General features: G+C 41.4%; 3 protein-coding genes across 3 annotated transcripts; all 3 read right to left on the bottom strand.

The window, feature by feature from the left end:
* Window positions 1-140: 140 nt before the first annotated feature.
* ugcg (UDP-glucose ceramide glucosyltransferase) lies at window positions 141-11,832 on the bottom strand. The gene is made up of 10 exons (XM_085413308.1): window positions 11,423-11,832; window positions 6,214-6,358; window positions 5,836-5,938; window positions 5,617-5,718; window positions 5,418-5,530; window positions 5,158-5,336; window positions 4,995-5,081; window positions 4,540-4,647; window positions 2,690-2,768; window positions 141-2,230 (listed from the first exon to the last, which is right to left on the bottom strand). The coding sequence occupies exons 1-10, from the start codon at window positions 11,518-11,520 to the stop codon at window positions 2,060-2,062; spliced, it is 1,185 nt and encodes a 394-aa protein (XP_085269434.1). The 5' UTR covers window positions 11,521-11,832; the 3' UTR covers window positions 141-2,059.
* A 2,354-nt stretch (window positions 11,833-14,186) lies between these two features.
* Window positions 14,187-16,315, bottom strand: LOC146665572 (molybdopterin synthase catalytic subunit). Its single transcript, XM_085413315.1, has 5 exons — window positions 16,294-16,315; window positions 16,012-16,123; window positions 14,904-15,060; window positions 14,680-14,803; window positions 14,187-14,592 (listed from the first exon to the last, which is right to left on the bottom strand). Exons 2-5 carry the CDS (start codon window positions 16,121-16,123, stop codon window positions 14,485-14,487), a joined length of 501 nt encoding a protein of 166 aa, XP_085269441.1. The 5' UTR covers window positions 16,294-16,315; the 3' UTR covers window positions 14,187-14,484.
* Window positions 16,295-21,879, bottom strand: mocs2 (molybdenum cofactor synthesis 2). Its single transcript, XM_085413316.1, has 3 exons — window positions 21,768-21,879; window positions 16,512-16,636; window positions 16,295-16,433 (listed from the first exon to the last, which is right to left on the bottom strand). The coding sequence occupies exons 1-3, from the start codon at window positions 21,777-21,779 to the stop codon at window positions 16,307-16,309; spliced, it is 264 nt and encodes an 87-aa protein (XP_085269442.1). The 5' UTR covers window positions 21,780-21,879; the 3' UTR covers window positions 16,295-16,306.
* Window positions 21,880-23,989: the final 2,110 nt, after the last annotated feature.

Here is a 23,989-nt window from a genome sequence, read left to right as displayed (position 1 = left end):
CAAAGTTTGTTAATTTTTATTTATTCTGAAACTTTGACAGGAAGTTGTAGCATGAATCACTGAATAATTAAATAAAATCATCTGACTGCCAAAGACTCCCCCCACTCAATCAACTGAGCCTGTCACAAAACACTTACAGATTTTAGGTTGAGATAAAACTTTATTGTTCCTATCGTGACACAGTTGTGAACTGTGATTGGTCTGTTCCACATTAGATAAGTCTTTAGAAAAAATAAACAACAACAACAATAAACAAACATGATTCATCTGACTGGCCACGAGGGTTCATCCGACAGAGTGATGTCATCAACCAAACCGCAAGTGGCTACGGTAACAGCTAAACGCTAACATTGAGCTTAAAGAAACACTTTCTCTCATATCCTCACACACATACACAGTGTTCAGACTGAAAACTTCAGAAATGTGGATTTTTGGTCTTTTTTTTTTTTCTTTTTTTTTTTTACATTAAGAGAAATTCTTGAAATGCTACGACCGTTCCTTACAAAAAATACTGGAATTCATTCAGTGCTAGATTCCCAAGTGTTTTCCAGGGTCAGAGATTAAATCAGGGGAGAAAAAGACATTTGAGCTCCCAGAAAAGTTATTGTCTCATTTGGTAATTTAGTTTTTTAATTAAGACAACTCTTTTCCCACTGTAATTTTTTTTGTTTCTGGATTTTACTCAAGAAGACAACAATCCCTTTAGAAGTTTTCTAATCTTTTCAGTTTAAAATTTAGATCAATTTTATACTTGTGTTGTTTTAACAATTTAAAATGAAATGGCAAAGAAATATTTAATTTATTTTTATTTTTAATAATGATGTGCATCTCACATCGGACTAAAGAGTATTTTACCGTTTATGGGTTTTGCAGCTGAACTGATGATTGAACTTGTTGATTTTGTGACAATAATTTGTCACGTTTCCGTACCTTTGCACCTTCACAATGACAAAATAATGACATTCTGACGATTTCATTTCATTACAAGGATTTTTTTTCTTCAAATAACTTAATGATGAATTAAGAGAAAACTTCACTTGTTCATTGTTCACTTCATTTTTTTTCCTAAACGACAGTCAGCGGCCTCAAGTCCTTCAGCTGCTCATGTTTGCATTTTTTTTTATGTTTATCCTAAAGCTGCACAGATTTTATGGACAGAAGCAAAAACCAAGCAGCTGCTTTCCTGTAGTGACTCACAAGGCTCAGAAGCTGAATATAATTCACCTTTCACGTAAAGATGATTCCGGAGCTGAAGATTAGTTTCAGCTGAAGTCTCTTTATGACTCCAGAACCAGAACTGGACGACTTCAGCTCATCCAGTCAGAACCACCCAGGACAGATTTTCCTCTTTTATCCAAAAGGTTTTTTTTGTTTGTTTACTTTTGTAAAACAATGGAAACGGATAAAAGTCGTGATAATCAGAAGGTTTCAGATATTTTACTCTGAAAAAAGCACAGTCCTCCAGCTCCAGCTTTTCAAAAACCACCGAAGAAGAGAAGGCTTTGCAATAGAAAAACAGTGAAAGCTGACTCTTGTTCTTCTGATATGTGAATGTGACGAATGTCACATTCAAGTTTGTGCTGCAGTCTCAAATTAAGTAGTTTTTTTAAATATCTGACAGCACAGAGGACTTTCAGAGTAAAACGTCTGCTCTCGTTCATGCCTATTTTATGCCCGTCAATACCTTCCATGCAAAATAATATCAGCCAATCAGGTGGGAGTATTGTGTAGTCCTCTGTCCTGATTGGCTCACGGTCGTCCTGTTTTCTTGCTCTGATCAGAGACCAGATGATTCAGTGCATGTGTCGCTCACATATTTCCTTGCTTCCTGCTCTCTCATTGGCTTGTTCTGGCGTCTTTCAGCTTTTAGCACCAAAAGAAAGATAAATAGTTAAAACACGCACACACACAGACACACACACGCACGCTCATGTGCACACGCACACATGCACACTCTTCAGTTTTTCCTCATAAAAAAAGAGAAAAACAAAAACAAACATCAGTCTCTTCCTCTCCTCGCTGTAATGAGGAGGTGAGGGTGGAGGGGCAGATGAGGTAACTAGACATCGAGGATCTCCTCAGCGGTGCCTCCGCAACGTAGCCGGTAGCGTCCAGTCCTCCAGCTGATGGTTGGGTCCCACAGAGCCGACAGGAAGATCTGCACCGCCATCGACTCCCTGATGAACCAGGCGACTGCAAAGTCGAGCTTCGAGAAGCACAGAGGGCCGCCCTGTGGTGATGTCATCAACCAGTAATCAGTCACACTTTTAAAAAAAAAAATCTCCTTATTTTTCAATTTCATTTAAATTTATTAACTTTCTTACATTTGTTTGTATTGTTTTTCATTAAAAAAAACAACAACTTTTAAATCTAAACATTTTTACGATTATTTATTGAACTGAACCTTCAAATATTTTAATCTTTTTGTTCCAGTTTTTAATGTTTTTATTTTTTAATTGGCTTAAGTTTTTTTTTTAAATTTAATTAACCTTACTTACTAAACTGTCATCTTTTCTATTTAAAGGAAGAAAATTAAGACAACATTCATATTTTTCATATTATTATTAAATCAATCGGAAAACATCAGTAATTGGCAGCTTCATATTTGTGTTTCTGAATTCTTAAAAATGAAAAAGTAATTGTTGTTGAAAAAAAATATTCCTTTTAAATTAGAAGTATGTGATATTACCTGGACCCCGGTCAGCTGAATGTAGTCAGATATAAACCAGGCGAGACAGTGACACATGAAGAACACCATCATGTCCCATCTAAAGCACACACACACACACACACACACACACACAGATCAATATACAGTGGGGCAAAAAAGTATTTAGTCAGCCACCGATTGTGCAAGTTCCCCCACTTAAAATGATGACAGAGGTCAGTAATTTGCACCAGAGGTACACTTCAACTGTGAGAGACAGAATGTGAAAAAAAATTCCATGAATCCACATGGTAGGATTTGTAAAGAATTTATTCGTAAATCAGGGTGGAAAATAAGTATTTGGTCACCTCAAACAAGGGAAATCTCTGGCTCTCACAGACCTGTAACGTCTTCTGTAAGAAGCTTTTCTGTCCCCCACTCGTTACCTGTATGAATGGCACCTGTTTGAACTCATCATCTGTATAAAAGACACCTGTCCACAGCCTCAAACAGCCAGACTCCAAACTCCGCCACGGCCAAGACCAAAGAGCTTTCGAAGAACACCAGGAAAAGTATTGTAGACCTGCACCAGACTGGGAAGAGTGAATCTACAATAGGCAAGCAGCTTGGTGTGAAAAAATCAACTGTGGGAGCAATCATCAGAAAATGGAAGACATACAAGACCACTGATAATCTCCCTCGATCTGGGGCTCCACGCAAGATCTCATCCCGTGGGGTCAAAATGATCATGAGAACGGTGAGCAAAGATCCCAGAACCACACGGGGGGACCTGGTGAATGACCTGCAGAGAGCTGGGACCAAAGTAACAAAGGTCACCATCAGTAACACACTACAACAGCAGGGAATCAAATCCCGCAGTGCCAGACGTGTTCCGCTGCTGAAGCCAGTGCATGTCCAGGCCCGTCTGAAGTTTGCCAGAGAGCACATGGATGATACAGCAGAGGATTGGGAGAATGTCATGTGGTCAGATGAAACCAAAGTAGAACTTTTTGGTATAAACTCAACTCGTCGTGTTTGGAGGAAGAAGAATACTGAGTTGCATCCCAAGAACACCATACCTACTGTGAAGCATGGGGGTGGAAACATCATGCTATGGGGCTGTTTTTCTGCCAAGGGAACAGGACGACTGATCCGTGTTAAGGACAGAATGAATGGGTCCATGTATCGTGAGATTTTGAGCCAAAACCTCCTTCCATCAGTGAGAACTTTGAAGATGAAACGAGGCTGGGTCTTCCAACATGACAATGATCCAAAACACACCGCCCGGGCAACAAAGGAGTGGCTCCGTAAGAAGCATTTGAAAGTCCTGGAGTGGCCTAGCCAGTCTCCAGACTTCAACCCCATAGAAAATCTGTGGCGGGAGTTGAAAGTCCGTGTTGCTCGGCGACAGCCCCAAAACATCACTGCTCTCGAGAAGATCTGCATGGAGGAATGGGCCAAAATACCAGCTACTGTGTGTGCAAACCTGGTAAAGACCTATAGTAAACGTTTGACCTCTGTTATTGCCAACAAAGGTTATGTTACAAAGTATTGAGTTGTATTTTTGTTATTGACCAAATACTTATTTTCCACCCTGATTTACCAATAAATTCTTTACAAATCCTACCATGTGGATTCATGGATTTTTTTTTTCACATTCTGTCTCTCACAGTTGAAGTGTACCTCTGGTGCAAATTACTGACCTCTGTCATCATTTTAAGTGGGGGAACTTGCACAATCGGTGGCTGACTAAATACTTTTTTGCCCCACTGTAGTTTCTCTGGATGATGTCCAGGTGATAAATGTTTAACCTATTTTTTGGTGATTGAGGCTAAAGAACAATAAACGCCCAGTCAACCAATGACCTCATCCCTGTGTGGTCAACTGTGTACCTGAACACATAATGAGCGGCCCAGCCGATGATGAGACTGGCGAGGAAGCATTCGGAAACAGGCTCAAGCACGGTGCCGGGAAGCATGTTGATCCTCAACTTCGTCCACCTGCAGACATAAAACTTGATTAATATCAGCTGCTTTGAGGATTCAGGTCAAAGAGGAGATTCAGAATTATGAGCTATGGTCCAACAGCTACAACCACTCTTTAGTCAAAAGCCCACGCCCCTAATAACGCTGCTTATAACTAATAATAAAAACTAAATGCTAATGGCTTATTGTGAAAAACAAAACAGGTAAGAAATTAAAGAACACAATAAATGTAAATAAAATTATGTCTTGCTGCAGGTCATGGACCAAAAAAAAAACCAAAAAAAAAAAAAAAAACAGGCAAAATGGAGGGAAAAACATTTAAAAACCATCACTAATCAATCAGTAATGAGTACTGAGGTCACCTGATCATGCGGGACTGGAACTGGCCAATGGAGTAAGATCCAGAATTCTGCAGCGCCACCTGTGTCGCCATTGAGAATTTCCAGCCTCTGCAGAGAGATAGGATAAGTGTGAAGTGAAGCTCTGACAGCAACATCGACAGGGTGCTAATGTTAACGTGCCAACCTGTCAGCAATAGCTTTAGCCATGAAGTAATCCTCAGCAATGTACTGGGCGAAGGCGACCAATCCGCCGGCCTGATCCAGAACATCCTTCCTCATCAGACATGACATACCCGTCACGCACTTTATCCCAGTCACATTAGCCGAGATGTATGAGCGGGGGTGGGATGTCCCAAAGTACACCTGGAAACAGGTTAGTGTTAGCATTTGTTAGCATCAAGACAAGTAAAGAAAATAATTCCCATTACATTAGTGTGACTTTACCTGTTCCAGTGTGGCAGCGAAGCCTTGGCGGTCGGCAACGTACGGTAACCCATGTACCAGTCCCACCTTCTCTGTCATCTGATTAGTCATATCTGTCAGGGTGTCCGGTTTCACTGCAACACACAAACACAAAGGGAGTTAGCTTTAGAATCAACAATGAAAACAATGATAGCCATCACATCAGTGGTGAAGAACTGACCTCTGATGCCACTGTCGCAGATCCACACCAGGCCATATTTAGCTCCTTCGTAGCCCGGCATCAAGTTATTGATTTTGGGGTTAATTCCAACTTTCTTCCCTCCTGAGAACCAGAGACATCACATGCTAATGTTAGCTGCTAACAGATGAAAAACATGTAAGAAAAAAAAAAAAAAGAAAAAAAAAAAAAAAAGCATAATTTAAAGTAATTTTTTCTCACCAATGAATAATCGAGCGTCTACATTCGGGTATTTTCCCAACAACTTTTTGCAGACGTCAACAGCTGGATCGTCTTGATCCTGAATGCACAGCAGGATTTCAAACTGTAAAACCAGATGTTTCAATTAGTCTGAGAAGCGGTACAACAGCAGACAGATGTTTATTATTGGAGCTCAAAGGTTAGTAAATGTTACAGGGTAGACTGAGGCAATGGAAGGTCAGTCTGTGGAAGGACAGGGATGGTAGCCCAGGACAGTGGGATGGTAACTGGGACTGTAGGGTGGGACAGTAGGAGTCTTGGTAGTCAGGCAGTCATGATAGGTTAGCTGGGGGGGAGTACTAAGGGGTAATTATCTGGGTTGGGAGTATTTGGCTTCACCTTTGGGTAATCCAGTGTAAAGAATGTCTCCAGGTTGGAGATCAGGTTCGGGTCAACTCCTTTTAGTGGCTTCAGCAGAGAAACTCCAGCTAGCTGCATGAACGGCTGTTTGACCTCTGGTCTTTTCTTGTGGAGGTGAAGACGTCTGAAAGAAAGAGGTCAAAGGTCAGCAGGTAAAAATCAAAGAAACATTTGAAAAAACAAACAAATAAAAACATTATTTAAAGAGAACATCATAACCAACATATTTTAAAATCTATTTTGAGTCTCTGGGTTTATCAAGAATGGAAAATCTGCAGCACCTGGGTGAAAAAGTTCCTGTTAGCATAATCTGACTGTGATGTATCACTGGGCTAAAAAAATAAAATCATTCATTCATACAGATTGCGTTTTATCTAACGGGTGACCTTTGATTTATTTCAGTGTTTTATTTTATTATTAGGAAATCAGTTTGGCCAAAGGAAAGGTAAAGATTTATAGCTCCAGGTTCTATTTAACTTTATTGTTGTACTGGAAGTAGGGCTGTGCGATATGACCAAAATCTCATATCCCGATATAAGAATTCTATCATCCTGATAACGATATAAATCACAAAAATGTAACATTTTCTGTAAATTCTGTGAATCTCAGGCAGCTCGACTTGCATGAAGTGTTTCCTGCTGCAAGTCATGTAGCTGGAGTCGAGTGTTTTAACCGACGCATGAAACTATACATTTTTAGACATAAGTTGTAACGGCCGCCGTTTTCTTTGTGAGTATTTATTACACGGCGTGCTGTGGAGAAAAGCCTGTTTTAACGTTTGAGTCTACGGTTTAGTTTTTAGCACCTGCCGGCTCTTTTTTACTTCTCATCTGTAAATAATCTGCTCTTTCACGTGATTCAGTTTATTTTGAAAAGTCTCAACAGGATCTTGAGCTTTATGTGAAAGGTTTATGTGGAACATAAAGAAGCGGACACGCGATGCTGTTACCATCGTTGTTGCTAACCACAACGCATAAAAACAGGCGCTTGTCCGTCTCTAGTGTGGTTATATTAAATATAAGAGAAAGAGAGAACTTTAAGAAATTAATATAGCCCCTACAGTGACCACCAAAACGATGAAGAAATATTGCCGTAAACAGTTTATTTTGCGACACCACAAAACAAATGATAGCGTAAAATGCAACGATAGACGTTTTTATATCGTCATCTGATATATATCGTTATATCGAACAGCGCTAACTGGAAGGGAGCTAGTATATTTTCCTGTGTCAGACCTGCTCCAGCAGCTTACTTTAACTATTAAAATTAATGCAAAGTGTTCTGATCCAGGGAGGACAATGATGGCCTTTTAACTGGAAGCACAAACACGATATCCAGACTGAGGTTTTCCTAGTGAGCTCAAACTAAGCCTGTTAAGAGATTTTAGTTACTAAAATAAAAACAAGAACCAGACTTCCAAAGAAATAAAAACTGGGAACTAACTGAACCAAAAACACATTTACAAAATTAGAAAAACAAATTGAAATGAACTTTGTAAAGGACACAAAGAGTTCCTCCCTTCACATCACAGCGTTCAGCGATCCTGTAAGAATGGAGTGGTGAAAAAAAGCAGGTGGAGGTGTCTGTATTTATATTAATGACAGATGGTGCAACAGCTACACACTATCATAGTGATGTTCTGTCCTTGTCCTTTAGACCCATCTATGGAGATTGTAAAGTTTTTTATAGCTTATTTATATTAATCAGAGAGCAAATACTTGGGCTGCAGCAGAGATAAGATACGGTTAGGTAAGTAGGTTACCAAATGTTGTTTCTAATACCCTGTAAACTCTACTGAGGAACTTCAGAGCATCCTACCAGAGAGGAGAGGGACCTGGATTTATATTTTAGCAAATATAAACAAGGCACTACAGGGTTCAGAACACTTCTCTACACACAGCCGCTTAAAACCAGCAAACCTGAGCTTCAATCAGTGAGATAAGAATAATGACAGTGCACTGTCTCACAGAAAGCTACGGCATCTTCATAGGCTCTACAGTTCTCTTTTGATAAGGGAAAGTTTTGACACAACATAGAGATTTTTAAAAGATAAACTATGGGTAGCTGGAGAAGTAAAAGCAGAAACGAGGAAGCACAAACAAGCTGTCTGCAGGGGAACAAAGGCGACTCGCTTCTTTCTCCTCAGAAAGAGGAAATTAGACAATAAACAAACAGATTTCAACACAGACCATAGTTGATATTGTGGAACAATCCTGGCCAGGAAGTAAATGTAAAAGCAGAGGAAGTTTCTCAGACTTTTAAAATTATTAATATTCGAAAAGCAGCAGGAGTGAAAGAGGGTCTTCTTCAGTCGCCTGTTCCAAATCTGATTCATAAGACCTCATATTTGAGGTTCATAAGAACATTCATAAGACCCATCGAGTTCCCAGAGCCTGAAAGTCCTCATTAACAGTTCCTGTACCAAAAATATCAAAAGCACAGGCCATACAGGAAATGCTCTTTTACATGTACCGCACAAAATACACAGTCATCTCGACCAAACCTGTGTGTGCCATGTTTCATCTGCATTTAGTAAGAGCACATATCAAAGGCTGCACAGCACAATCATCAGATGTGCTCAATCCTTTTTAGCTGACTGATCACTGCACGTTAGAGTGAAAGCTGCAGTATCATCTGTTGCCACGACGGCCCTCCGGGGTGTACTGCAGTACATCTCCATTCATTACTCTGTGAATGCAGTACATTAACTCATCTGAAGTCTTTAATTTACTGAAGGTGCAATGATTGGTGGTTTGATGAGAGAAGATGAAACAGACTTTGTTACTCTGTGTTTTCTCCATTTGAAAACAGAAGAGATAATTTTTGCTTTTAGAGCGAGCGGGATGGCTTTGAGTCATTTAGAGAAGGATTACAAGGTTTGTACTTGATGTGGAGATGGTTGGAGGTGGACAGAAGTACAGAGTGTGTTTTGTGCAGACCTTAATATGTCTGTAAACACTGCAGGTTAGGAACAACATGGTATGATGCAACTCTGGGAGTTCCAAGTGCTGGAAAAAGGTGTGACATCCTCAACAATGTCTCACACCCTCCTCATGGTGAATATATCCTCTACCATCAGGACGGAGTTACAGGGCACCACCCTTACAAACGCCTCACACCCAGAGGTCTGTGGTACAGGCGTCACTCGCACATAGCTGTGCATAGAAGCACTTTCTTGCTGTTGATATGTTTATCTGACAGTCAATATCAACATTTTATCGAACCACTCTTTCTGTCATGCTTAAAAGCTCCTTTTTACTCCTAAGTGATACAGTTCATTTAGATTAAAATATGATTCATTTTCTCTCAGCTTCTGTCAGTGATGCTTTCTGTCAGCTCAAGGCATCACTTTAGGTTTAAACTATGTGATGAAGGAGTTTAGCTGGTGTTTTCCTGTGAAAACACTGCCTGTGAGACAAAAGGCTCTTCATGAGAGTCCGTTTCACATAGGCTGCTTCACTCGTCATGCTGACATTGAGCATACGTCCTGTTAATGGTCATGAATAAGACCAAAGGCAGTGACTGTCTGTTTGATCCAAGGATAAGAGTGAGGGAAAGGCGATCAAGGTGAAAGCACATGGCTTTGCTGTCCTTACAGATAATTTTATGTTAAGATAATAAACAAACTAGCTCAGCTTTTAATTAGCCTTCCCAATTATTTCATCCTCATGTTATCTGTATAGATTCACATGTTGTCAAAGTGAACATATAACTTTATTTTCTGGCAATACACATCTTTAGAAGAGCGCATGTGTGATGTGTCATTTTCATTCCAAATATTAATCCCATTGAAAGCAGGCATGAATGCTGCAGTCCTCCCTACATCTTCCAGGGAAGTGTGAACGTGTTGAACACACTGTATGTATGAACATACTGTGACAGATTCCCGGATTTCCAAGAAACTTTGGAAGCATGTTTACCTCCAACAGTTCCACATCCTTGTGCAGATCAACTCGCGTTATCTTTCACCTTTAACAGCCAACTAAAACACATTTCCCATGTTTGTTTGAAGTATGCTCCAATTTTCTTTCCCTACTGAAAAAAAGGAAGCTGTCACATGACTTCTTAAGAATTTCAGGGGAAGCAAATCTCACAAAACCTTCAGTAAGTCAGCTGAGCTGCTTTTTGCTCTTTCAAAGATCTGGAGGGGTTTAAAAGAAACTTCTTTAAGTTTTCTAATCTTTACGAAAACCCGGCAAATTAAAGGGTTTAAATCCTAGACTGCCTGGAACTTTTACTATAGCGGTGGAGATGAACGAACCATGTTCAGACCAATGAATAGGAGCCTAAACTTTAAAGTCCATTTACAGGATATGTTGTTTTGTTTTGGCCAGGTCAGGTGCTGCTATAAGACCTGCAGCATGAATTCACTCTGTTGAGTCCAAATCATTAAAAAAAATTTTAAGCTGCAAAGATAAGTTCCACAAATTCCACAGCACCAAAGCCCATGCTCATTTTCAGCTTCCCTTATGGTGCTGCACAAAGGTATGGCTTCTATGTACGATGCTTATCTTCTGTCCTACTAAAAGTTAACTGATTTAGTCATGCTCTGTGTACAGAAGTATAAACATGACCAAAAACATAGAAATTCATGGAATTAAAAAGTAAAAGATAAAATGGGTTACAGCCGAATTAAACAACGGCTCACAACACTTAAATACAACACTAAACATACACTCCATAATGTAAGAAAAGCGGCTGCTGAATGAAAATTCTAAAATCCTATTTTAATTAAGTGAGATTCTGCGTTAAGAGGAAGCAGGAAATTAGGTGCGTAATAAGCTACAGAAACGTCACCTAAACATCTACCGCCATTTAAAATGTTCTGTACGATGAAATACGGTTACTTCAGGTTCCTTGTTATCGATTCACGGTTTATAAAACTATAATTAATGACGTGATTTAGTTAACTACCACCTGAAAGGACCGCAGTAACCGGAATATCCCGTCCGAGCTAACATTACCCGGCTAGCGGTAACCAGGAAAACGCCCAAGAGCTAACCGTCCAGGCTGCAGGTTCACCTCCTGTCATACATCCACAAACCCGTCCCCAGGAGCAGGGGGTCGGCTTATTTCCGAGTTTAACCCCGTTCACACATAATCACACGGGGACAGACAGAAATAAAGGAAGGAGCTGTGCCGAGGCTAGCTGTTAGCAATGTTTAGCCTCGCTCCGCGATGCACTCACACATAGATGATGGACATGAAGTGCATGAGCCACAGCACGAAGAACAGGATGAAGCCGAACACGGCGAGGCCCTGCATGGCGAGGTCCAGCAGGGCCATGGCTGTCAGCGGAAGCTGCCTGGGAGGTGGGCCGGCTGGAGTCACACGGGCTCGGGATGGAGACGACCAGATGAGCGGTCACGGAAGACAGGGAGAATCCGGCTGTTTCCGCGACTTTGGCGTGTTTAGGCTAACCGTTGCACTTCCGGATCACAGCGGAGGGTGTCAGGTGGCTGCCCGAGAAAGGAGCTCCGATAACATGGCCAGAGCAGGGTTCGGCCCGGTGACGGTAGTCTCCCAGTATCAGTGCAGACTTGGAGGGTTTGACAGTCAGCAGACCGACTCTTGGTCAGCTGACCGGAATAGCGGAGGGTTGGGGGATAAAAACTGTTACCAGACTTCCGGGACAATTTCAAAGTAAAGCTGTTCATTTAAAAACATCAAACGCATTCGTTTTTACTCGTTGTTGTTGGTATTTTTATTTAGACTTGTAGTTGCTGAGCTGTTACATTTAACCTAGCTTTTCTACTTCCTTGAGCGCTTTTATTTGTAGTAACATCTACTGAAAAGTTAATCTAGTTTATTTTTTTTGTTCCTGGTTGTGTTTCCTGTTTTGAGTTGCGGAATTCGGGAATTTCCCATTTTAGGGGTAACTAAAGTTTATTTGTTTATGGTGTTTTAGCAATCATAATTATTTATTATAATGGTTTCATATTGTTGTTCTGTTTAATTTCTATCTCTATAACTTAACAGAAATAACTAAATCCAAACATTGTCCACTGTTTGCTTCAGAAACATTTAATTTATTGCTGAATCGTTTTATACATCATTCATATGGGGCATGTTATCCTCTGAACATGTTAAGAAAAAAAGAGGTTAGATAAAAGGTGCACGATCATTTAACGGCCAACGTAAAGGCTCCTGTGAGAAGCAGGCATGTATTAATTGATCAGGTTAGTTACAGCAACCCAATGCTTGCTTCATTTTCCTCACCCATTTAGCAATGGGTGAAATGAGAGGCGATGACCTATGGAAACCTTTTCTTAAAAAAAAGAAAAAAAAAGAAGAAGTAGTCTAGTTTCACCTTCATCAGGTGACTCAACAGGTTCAGAGCCTGTTGAGTTTGATCACCTGAGCAGGTAACTCGAATGTCTACTAGTTTTCACACACAGCCAGTGAAGGAAAGAGTGAATCACTGAAGGGTAGAGATCAGGTTTCGTTTGAGGAAACATAAAAATTTAAAGACACAGAAATGTTATCTCCTGCTTTCTGCTGAAATTGTAATCCCTAATTTATATTCCCTGCATTTTGTTGTGGAGCAAACGTCTCTACTCACGTAAAGGAAACACAAGCATCAGTTTAACATGATCTGGAACGTAACACAGTGACATACTTACCCCCAGTAGAAGACAGATTAACCCTCTTGAAACACCTCTGGGCACTTATCATGGCGGTATTAAAAGAAACTGAATTGGACATAACTGAATACACAAATGTAATATTCTGTCCAAAAATAACATCTTAAGAGCTTTTTTCTTCCCTGGAACTCGACCTCTTACCATGATTCTGACAGAGGTTTCAATTTGTTTTTCCTGTATTTATAAATATCATAAAAACTGCTCCACTGTGGTAAAATGCAGCTGGTGTGCTGTATGCTAGAGTGTGAGCACCAGCTGTTGTGCAGATTTATTATCTGCTTCACTGTTACACGCTTTACTTCATGTCCTTTTGTTTTTATCTCTGGTGACCACGTGCTCTAGATTTCTTAAGCTTCTTGGATGACGTCGTTGGTTTTACAGGAGATTTTATTGTTTGACACGATCGCAAACATGATTCACATGCAGATACACTCCGCCTGTTAGTCATCATGATCTTATCTCACTGCAGGAGTGCCTGCAGGCACAAGAATGGTTCTTTTAAACTTGCCACAATTAATATTTCCCTTGCTGAGTCAAACATTCAGACCTTCTACTGTCTTTATGGTCTCTTGGTTTCAGAGGTGACGACTGATATCAGGTCATTTTTTATGCTTTTTGTTTGAGAAACCAATTAATCTACGATAAATTCAATCATTCACGTCACACGTGAGTATTTGTAAAATGTTTTTACGAAGCCTGCGTCGCGTCTGTTTGACGCCCGATAACGAGGACAGGAAACATCTTCAGATTAATCAGCAAACTGACAGGAACAAATCTTCACCTCAAGGCACAGCAGTTCACATCTTATCAGATTTTCAGCCTTTTGTCCTCTCTCTAGTTCACGTTCACCACTCGCAGGAATTCTTGGTTCATATTTTGTGCGTGAACCAGACGCCCTGCTTCCTGCTGGAACACCAATACACCAGACTGACCCTCCTCCTGTGGACTACAGAGAAATCTTTCAACCTGTGTGCTTGCCTTCATCCAGAGGAAGATGATGCTTTTCAGTTTAATCTTAACTGCAAAGTTCAGATTGAAAATTTTACCACCAGAGGGCAGCATTTTATCAGCAGGTGTGCGTACTGTTTTTTTTTTTTTTTAACCTTTATTACATCTTCAGATCCTCCGTCTCCCCAAGATTTACTTTTCCCAGCCTTCCACTGTAGATACGAATATAATCTAATAACTCACGTGGTTCACTCAAGGTTACACAGATTTAACCTTAATCACTGCTCCACCTTGTGGTATAAATTGGTATCACACCAAATGACAGCACAGACATGCTTTACCTTCAAGATAACACACAGATATTTTGGACACTAAGTTTTACAGCAGTTTTTTCTTCATGTTCTGATGATGGTTTTTAGTTCATTTTGGAAGATTTTACAGCATTCATACATTTAGTATCTTAGGGGGAAAAAATCTATGTGACCGTCAGACTCAGTCAATACAAAAATACAAATTTAAAACATTTTAAGCTTTACATGATCATTAGTTTTTTGAAATATTGTGTTTTAAATGAAGAGAATTAGAGTTAAACTCAAATGGTCTAAACATATAATTATGGCTCCGCCCACCACAAGTATCTGTGTTTTATCACATTTTTTTATTTAGGTTTTCCCTCAGACAATGTGTTTTCTGGCGGTTTCTTCTGATTGGACCACGAACACTCAGCGTTCTCCTTCCAGTTCACCTCCTGCGTGTCATAAACTTCCTGTTGATCACAAGCACACAATCAATAATCAATAATCATTGACATGATGTGTCGATCGCGCTGATCAGACTGGCTCCGAGGTATCACCTTCTTCCAAATGGGGACATTAGCCTTCAGCTGGCTGATGCAGTGCTGGATCGCCTGCTGGCCGTCATGGCGGTGAGGAGATGAGATCGCCATGACAACACTGGTTTCGCCCACCTTCACCCACCTGATGGTGGAAGCTATGTGTCATATTTTTTATTTAAGTTAAAAACTACAAATGTAACACCAGCGTGGCCCCGCCAACCTGCCACATTTAGCGTCCTCACCCGAGCCTGTGGTGGACGCAGATGTGTGTCACGCTTTGCCAGCGCGCTCTGATGTCAGCACACAGCTTGTTGAACTCTGATTGGGCCATGGGCTCATATGCCTCGTACTCCAGTCCAACCACCTTCCTGCCGTCTGCCTCGTCCTCGCGGGTGGTACCTGTGTACACACATAGCACGCACAGGCGCATGCACAAATTTGTATAGCCAGCAATGTGAGGACTCATGTCTTCCCCTCATCCACACCTGGTCCTGAACCACTAAACAGCTCTTTGTAGTCTGACACACAGTGAGGAGGAGCTTGATCTCAAAAGGACGACTCATTGCTGTGACTGTTACTGGTTATTGATCTGCTTTAACAAACCTCTATATTATTTTTTTTAAACTTTAAATACAAAACACTAATAATATCTTTGAGAAATACTTGTAGAAAATATTAAGACTGAGCAGGAAATCTGACTGTCATGCTTCAGAAATAAAAGCTGAGTATTTTAACCCTCCGGGGTCGACGTACTCACCAGCGTGTCCAAATCAAACAACAGATTTAAAATGACATAGCAACAAGATGTTATTATTAAGTAAAGTATTTTTATCTGGCTTTTGCAACAGTTACTCCAATTATTGTAAAGCATTACCCTGAAGTGTTGTAGTTTAAAAGAAAATAAAAGAAAACATACTTTGTTTTGAAAACAAAGTAACTAGAAGAGCTTCCTAAAATAATGGAACTGCAGCTTTGTCCTCAAATGTTTCTACTTTACCTTCTTTCTTAAATACTGGCATTTCACACAATTTTACATGAAATGTTGAAATGCTGTATTGGAACATTAAATAAAAATTCAGCTTTTGTTTTTCTAAAATGCCTTTACACAAATTTGAGTAGTTATAAGAAGTAAAATTTTAAATATTTTATCAATATGCTAGATTTTCTTTTCCTCTCCAGCATTTGACACTTTACATCCCCATCCTATATTAAATATATCACTTTCCCCTTTATCAAATGCTTCTGACTTATTTTCCTCTAAAATATTTAAAAATAAAAGAAACGTGCCATATTGCTTCTTGATGCATGCTCAGTCATCCAGGTAAGTAAATAAAGTAAATGGGAACAAACCTATAAATACTGAAATGGCTCCACACGAAGGGCTGCTGACAGAGTCGACCACTTCCTGCACAGACAGCCAATCACGGCTCAGCTTGAAGACATCGCTCAGCTCCTTCGACATCTTTGAAAAGAAATGGTGGTTTAGATCAAACTTGTTGACTCTTTATCATTAATTTATTGGATTTAAAGTCACAACAGGAAAATATGCTTTGATTTTTAAATTGTGCAGTGAAGCAAGAGCAAATACCTGACATGGACCTTTTTCTTGATCTCTGATCAGTAATTACTTACAGTCTCAAGTCTCTTAGCCCCCGCTGAGCGGCGGCACTACGGCGACTTCGTCTCCGTCTCCCAGAGTCAGCACCTGGTCGCCGATGGGAACGTACTCCTGACGCACTGCCAACACGACGCCGTCCTGCAGCTCGCACAGTCTGGACACACAAACACTTGTTAGACCTTGACTCGTCTTCACACGTATGTTCATGTGCGCTTTTTTTTTCTTTTTTTACCTTGGGTGCCGCTGTAGCAACAGCTTCCAAAGGTCGTGGCTGCTGATTGGTGTTGGCACGGCAACAGTCTTCTCTTCCTTCACACCTGCCAGCTCAACGCTTTTCGCGAAGTACAACACGCACACCTGAAGGAGAAAAACTATGAATCCATCAGATTATTTACCGTTAAACAGTGAGTTCTGAGTCATTCTCAGGGTTTCAAACTTCCTGTTTCCTGTGTGGAGTTCGTGTTATATTTATTTATCTGAAGCTCACAAATGTGCTTCATAAATAAAACAGGAGCTTCATTAAAAGATGTTTTTCCATCACATGAAGCTGTAAATGGAATTTGCCAGCTCAAAATGAAGACTTTCTTAAAGATACTGTGATGTAACACTGAGGCTACACGTCCCAGGAAACCATGAACAGGAACACTTAAACGTTTGGGAAATCTGTTCATTAATCTATTTATTGGAGACTAAACATCAAAAAGCTTCAGGATCAAAGCATTTCTAATATTTTTCCGATCATCAGCGTGTACATTTCTGCTAACACGGGAAAACTCAAACTGCTTCCTGTTTGTGTTTGGAGACATGATGAAGACTTCCTCCTCCTACTCTTCATCGTGACAGCTGATAATGAATAATGATGATGGAAGATATTGATATCAAAGTCAGCTTTGAACCACACAATTCTGACTTTTGGCAGTTTTTTTGTGTTTTTTTAACATTTTAGTAAATATTTATTTATTTTTTGTTTTTTAACCAAAAACTGTCATTCTGAATTTATTACATACTTTATCCCCCAAATACTAAATAAATATTTTTTGAGACTTTTGTGATTTGGTTCCCTTAAATACCCTCTTAACTCATCAATTCTCCAGATTTATTACAAATTCTGAGACTTTCGCTAAAGAAGCATCATAAAAACATAAACGGGGGTCAAGGCCCATCCAAAAAAGTCACTGTGGCCTTCAGCTGATTTCTAATGATACCCTTCAACTGTAAATCACATGAATTCATACAGTTTGGTCATGAAAAAACTTAAACGCCCACAGAGTTAATGCAGTGTAAGCTCAGTTGAATTTGTAGTAACCAGCATGAGTGAGGAGGCCAGAGTGGCTGGGCCTGTGCAGCCCAGACTCTGGGAAATACCCGTCGTGTCTCTCTGAAACTGAAGAGGTCGTTCTCCAGCCTGTGCAGCTCATCTTAAAGCATGACAAACTCAAACACTGCAAAACAAATGGACACGTGTTGGGAATTTTCTACCCTAAACGTCAGCTTTACACCTGTGGCTACAACTTAAAGAAGTCCAGACGCTTTTCTTTGCAAGCTCCTTTGACTACGATGACCTGGATGACTGAGAACCTTCACAGACATATTGCCGTACATTTTTGGAGGAACACCCTTCAACTGGTGCGGGAGTATGAAAGGGAATCAAGGAAACTAGCGGATCATAGGAACCATCTCCGTTTCAACCTAAGATGCAGACAAAGCAGAGTTGTTTCTAAGAGCCTGCGCCTTGGATCCACTGTCAGGGGATACAGAGCAGACTTGATTCTACAGAGAGCACAAAATCACTTTTTAAGTGAAAGGATAAGACAGGTCCATTTCACCATAGATGCCCTCCAGATCAAGATCAGCCAGACTCTGCAGGAACTGGAAACCCTTCTACCCTCTCCAATCTTAGAAGAGGTTTACAAGTTTGTGGACAAGGCTCAGCGGGCCCAACACTCTAAAGGAAAAGAAAGACAACGCAGGAAATTTCACACCTTGCTTTCAAAAACACACACTCCTCATCCTGAACCTACACAACCCAGAGAAGAAAACACACCTGATGCCAGTCAGGAGAAATGGGTTAAGAACTTTTCAGACAGGATTCTCACTGAACCTGAAAAGAGAGTATTAGCCAAAGGACTCAATTTTGCCATTTCTCCACAACAGTTGCCCATAGTGGACCTCATCACAGCCACAGAATCTGCCATACGGATTAATAAATTATCACAGACAGAAGCAGAGCAAATCAGGATGAAAGTCTCAGCCACGCTCTCCAGTGCCAAAGTCCCTCCATCCAACCTCACAATACAGGAAAAGAAGGCCGTCGCTTCCCTGAGCAAAGACCACAACATCACTGTTTTACCAGCTGATAAGGGAAGATGCACCGTGGTCCTAAACACTACAGATTACCATACAAAGATCACTACTCTCCTCAGTGACAACAATACCTACGAAGCCCTAAAGCGAGACCCCACAAGCAGCTACAAAAAGAAAGTTATAGCTTGCCTTCAAGACTTTGAAAGGGACAAAATTATTGACCGCCTTACATATCACCGCCTTTACCCAGGGGATGCCATACCCTGCATCTATGGACTTCCTAAGATCCACAAGGAAGCTGTCCCACTCAGACCCATAGTCAGTAGCATAAACTCAGCCACGTATAACATTGCAAAACACCTTGCTACCATCCTTGCTCCTCTCGTGGGGAACACCCCACACCACATCAAGAACTCCACCGACTTCACCGACAAGGTCCAGAAACTTACCCTGGATCCAGATGAAACCATGGTGTCCTTTGATGTAGTCTCTCTCTTCACTTGCATACCCACCACGGAGGCCATGGAGACTGTCAGAAAACGACTACAAGAAGACAGCTCCTTGGAGGACAGGACCAACTTCACACCCGATCAGATCTGCACACTGTTAGACCTCTGCCTCACCACTACATATTTCAAATACAACGAAGGCTTTTACAGACAAAAACATGGCTGTGCCATGGGCTCCCCCGTGTCACCTATTGTAGCCAACCTTTACATGGAGGAAGTGGAAAGGAAGGCTCTTGGCTCTTTCAAAGGAAGAGTACCCAGCCACTGGTACAGATATGTGGACGACACCTGGGTCAAAATCAAGACACAAGAAGTGGAATCCTTCACTGCGCACATTAACTCTGTGGATAAAAACATCTAGTTCACCAGGGAAGACACAAAGGACAACTGTTTGCCTTTCCTGGACTGCGCTGTGCACATTGAACAGAATGGCAACCTCGACATCGAAGTTTACCGGAAGCCCACACACACGGACCAGTACCTCCTCTTTGACTCCCATCACCCTCTGGAACACAAACTTGGAGTAATTAGGACCCTACACCACCGGGCAGAACATGTTCCCTCTAAGAAGGAACACACACATGTAAAGAAGCACTCAAAACGTGCGGCTATCCTAAATGGGCGTTCTTAAAGTCAGCAAAGAGGCACAGAAAAGAAGACCAGACACCAGCGAGGGAGGATAAGAAGGACAGACGCAACAACATTGTCATCCCCTATGTAGCCGGTGTATCAGAGAAACTCAGGAGAGTTTTCTCCAAGCATGACATTCCAGTGTATTTCAGACCCAGCAACACGCTCAGGCAAAAACTGGTTCACCCGAAAGACAAAACGCCAAAACACAGACTTAACAATGTGGTGTATGCTGTACAGTGCAGCGAGGAATGCCCAGACCTCTACATTGGAGAGACCAAACAGCCACTTCACAAGCGCATGGCACAACACAGAAGAGCCACCTCCACAGGACAAGACTCAGCAGTCCATCTGCATCTTAAGGATAAAGGACACTCTTTCGAGGATGCCAATGTTCACATTTTGGACAGAGAGGACAGATGGTTTGAAAGAGGAGTGAAAGAAGCCATCTATGTCCACTGTGAGCGACCATCTTTGAACAGAGACGGGGGTTTACGACACCAACTCTCTGCCATCTATAATCCAGTTTTGAGTTACCTCCCCAGACGCCTGAACGCCCACTCACATCCTGGGCCATCTTGAGCTCGCCCGAAACCCTGGCTGATTGGGACCCACGCCCAGTTTCACACCTTGGCTCAGGCGATTAGAGGATCATCAGGGGTCCTTTTGTCCCTCTGTGGGGGGGTCACTCCCACTAGGTTTATATCTGGGACTCTCCACCATTTGACCTTAGAACTGAAGAAGCTTCTCGGATGAGAGGTGAAACGTCTTCAAGCAACTTAAAGAAGTCCAGACGCTTTTCTTTGCAAGCTCCTTTGACTACGATGACCTGGATGACTGAGAACCTTCACAGACACCTGTGGCTACATTTCTCTGAGGTGTACTGTGTATACATTTTTGCTTACATACTGGTTTAAAGTAGCTTGTTTATCCTTAAATAAGCCTGTAAATTTGACCCAGAGTTCAGGTTTAGTAATCATAAAGGACTGTAATCTTTAAACTGTGATTGCTGACCCCTTTTTAAAATAATACAATAATAATAATAGTAAAGTCCCCTTATCCAACCCACCCTTTAAAGGGGCTCTGGTGCTGATCCTGCAGAATGTCTTTTAAAATTACATTTAATCACAAATGAACCTGAAAATTAAAGTTAAAAATCACATTAGGCCTTTGTTGTTTACCGAAACTGTTACAGACGTGTTTATTCATTCAGTGCGGCTCGCATCTGAGCATGCCTCAGATATTGACTCCTACACTCTCGTATGTTCAGCAGCAGGAGGGAGGACAGAGCATGGAGGTATTCAGGAGACGCATGTTCCTGGAAGTTAGCAAACCGGTATTTAGGTCAGATTCTTCATTCAGCTCAGCAGATACCCAACACTTATGGTTCTTATTCTACCGACAATGGGAGAATAAATCACTTTAATGCCTTAGATGTTTTTAAATATTAGAAATGGTTTAAATATTAATGACAGTTTTCCTTAAAACCATCTAAAAACTCGTAAAAAATACAAATGTTACAACTTTTTACCGGATATGTTTTTCCCCTCAACATGACCTGATAAAATACTCAAACTAATTTTGTGTCTTTATCCTTTTAATCCTCTCCCTTCATCTCCAGATTTCACCATCAGCGCAGACCTGCAGACACACGGAGGACAGACACCACCGCAGGTGTGCTGGCTGAAAGGGGGAGGAGCCTTTTGGAGGATCAAGTTTGACCTTTCGTTGTTTGATTAACCTTTTCCTGCTGATCAGCCATGGCGCCCTTAGTTCGCCTCCAAAAGTCCGTTTGAAAAACATCAAATCTGAACATTTTTCACCCCAAACATACGCGTTTCAGTCTAAACACCGCTGATGACGTCATCGTGACATGAGCCGGAGTTCGGCTTCGGTTCGGCTTCGGTTTCCGATCACATGTCTGAGTTTTGTTTGAATGTTTGTTTCCTGCAGCTAGTCTGAACTTCTGTTTCTCTGACAGGTAAATGTGATACAGTCAGCGTGGTGTAACGTCAGAAAACTCGCACAGGTGAGAAAAGACTCACCTGCGCAGTCATGAAGAAACGTGCAGAGGTCAAGCATGTGAGGAAGGTTTCCAGCTGTCGGTGAGCAGCAGGAGACAGGAACGCGTTTGCTTTCCGCAACTTCCTCTTCAGCTTCATGAGCGGTCTGCAAACAGCACAGAGCTGCAATGCTGCCACCTGCAGGTGTAGATGCGAACATAGAGCTTGTCCTGATGGAGGTGCTGTCTCTAAAACAGCAATAAGGATAATTATTAGGCCATATGTAAATAACAAAATAACTTTACAACTTAAAGTAAAATTGGGAAACGTAAAGTCTGGAACAAGTCTTTATATTAAGGGCCATCAGTCAAACAATATTGTTTTGTCTCTGGGCCTAAACAGCGCGTTGTGTGTGACGTCTTCTTTTTGCGCATGCGGCCGCTTTGAGGGTTCACACAGGGCTCAAGACTAACCTTTTGCTACGGTTGCACTGGTGCACTGGCGCACCCAAATTTTTTAACCACATCGCTTAACACCGCAGTTTTACATGTGCACTTTTTTGCGGGGAAAATTGCTGTCCATAAAGACAATATTGATTTATAAATGATTAATTAACAATCTTGTGCTTGTGCATTGGCACTCTTTGATAATATTGTGGGTAATGTTAAACTTATTCATCACGTCGGCCTCCTCTGACGACCTGTTTGCTGCTGCCTGCCGCTAAAAAGGCAATGGGGAGAGGGGACACTTGGGGAGTGCATTTATCGCAGCGTATAATGTGGTGGAAGCAAAAATGCGTCTGGACGCTTTTCTTTTCAAGATCCTTAGACTACGATGACCTGGATGACTGAGAACCTTCACAGACAAAAATGCAAAAGTAAGAAGGAATTCATGAGGATGTTTATCAAATGTGAAGCGTAGTTTGCTGCTGGTTCAGTGAATTTTGGTTGGAGAGAGACAAAACCTGCTGCTCAGAAGCTAGCCCAAAAAGAGTATAGCGTGGACCCGACGCACCACAATCAGTGAGCTGTCGGCTTTCAGCCCCGACGGCGTGTCCGTGTACGGCCATCGGGTGAGAAAGCCGAGAAAGAGAAAGGTAATTCTGATGCGTCGGGTCCGCGCTCTGTGTTTACGTCCTTGTGCAGAATCCATTTACCTGCTCTCATTTACTGTTTGTTGAAATTGTTTTGTGAGCTTTAACCTGAGATTCTGGTGTTTCTGGCCAAATACATTATATTTAAAAGTCAATTCAGGATTTAATGAATCGATATGGCTTTATTCAAGTTACTCACCTCTCTATCTGCCTGCACTTTCAACTGGACCACGGCCAATCAGAGAGGTCCCACCCCTGACTATCTTTGATTGGTTTAGACCACGATAGGGGCACAATGTGTGTCTGCTGTTGACCACACGGAGACTTTCAGAGTCTTTTGTTTTTCTTTTTTTTTACTCGAACATTTGGTTGGACTCTAGAGCCCTGTCACACTAGAGCACGTTTGCTGTCACATTTTATTTGTAGTGTGAACAAGCAGACAAAAAAAATCGGATTTGATCAAAAAATCGGAATTGAGCATTAAGACCTGCAGTGTAGCCTAAGACTCATCATGATTCTCTGTATTAGAGCTCCTGAGATCCCGAGGAGTCCTCGGACCAGATACAGCATCCAGGCACTCATCCCAGTTTGGCGTGCCTGGAAAAACCTCCAAAGGAAGCTCCACCTTTCACCTGAGCACCACATTAATCCACCTTCAGTGTTAAGATGCTGAGACTCTTCAGCTACCTCGCTTCAGGCAACTTCTAAGACGTGGAGGGCCATTTACCAGTAAATAAGTCATGTGCAAAATATGTTTACTCTCCCCCACTATTCACACGAAAAGCCCTGCCTACTGCTAACTGGAGAAATTAACACTCACTGCCTTATAATATTCATTTATTTATTTATTTTTGTGTGTCTAATTTTCACAGCGCCTCCCTGCAGATTTGAATCTACTCTGAAAAGTCAAATCAGATTGTCTGAAGTAAAAAGGAGGCAGAGGTATTGATAACCATTTATGTAGATTAGAAATTTCACTTGTATATAGTAAATAGTTCCCCCCACACACACACGTTTTCCTTTTTTTTCGTGACATAACTCTAACTCACCTTTTCTTGCTGACCTCTGTGCTTCTGTAACACGAGTGAGTTTCACCTGTGTGGCATTAAGTCTACATCTATCCTCTATGCTTGTTTCTGTCCAGCAGAGGGCGCTGACAGGTCAATGCAGC

This window comes from Rhamphochromis longiceps, linkage group LG7, assembly GCF_057381845.1.
Source record: "Rhamphochromis longiceps isolate RC_006_pf linkage group LG7, R_longiceps_female_GT1.1, whole genome shotgun sequence".
Taxonomy (NCBI): Eukaryota; Metazoa; Chordata; class Actinopteri; order Cichliformes; family Cichlidae; genus Rhamphochromis; species Rhamphochromis longiceps.
Note: the sequence above shows the minus strand (reverse complement) of the source record. Positions and strands in the feature narration are given on the sequence as shown.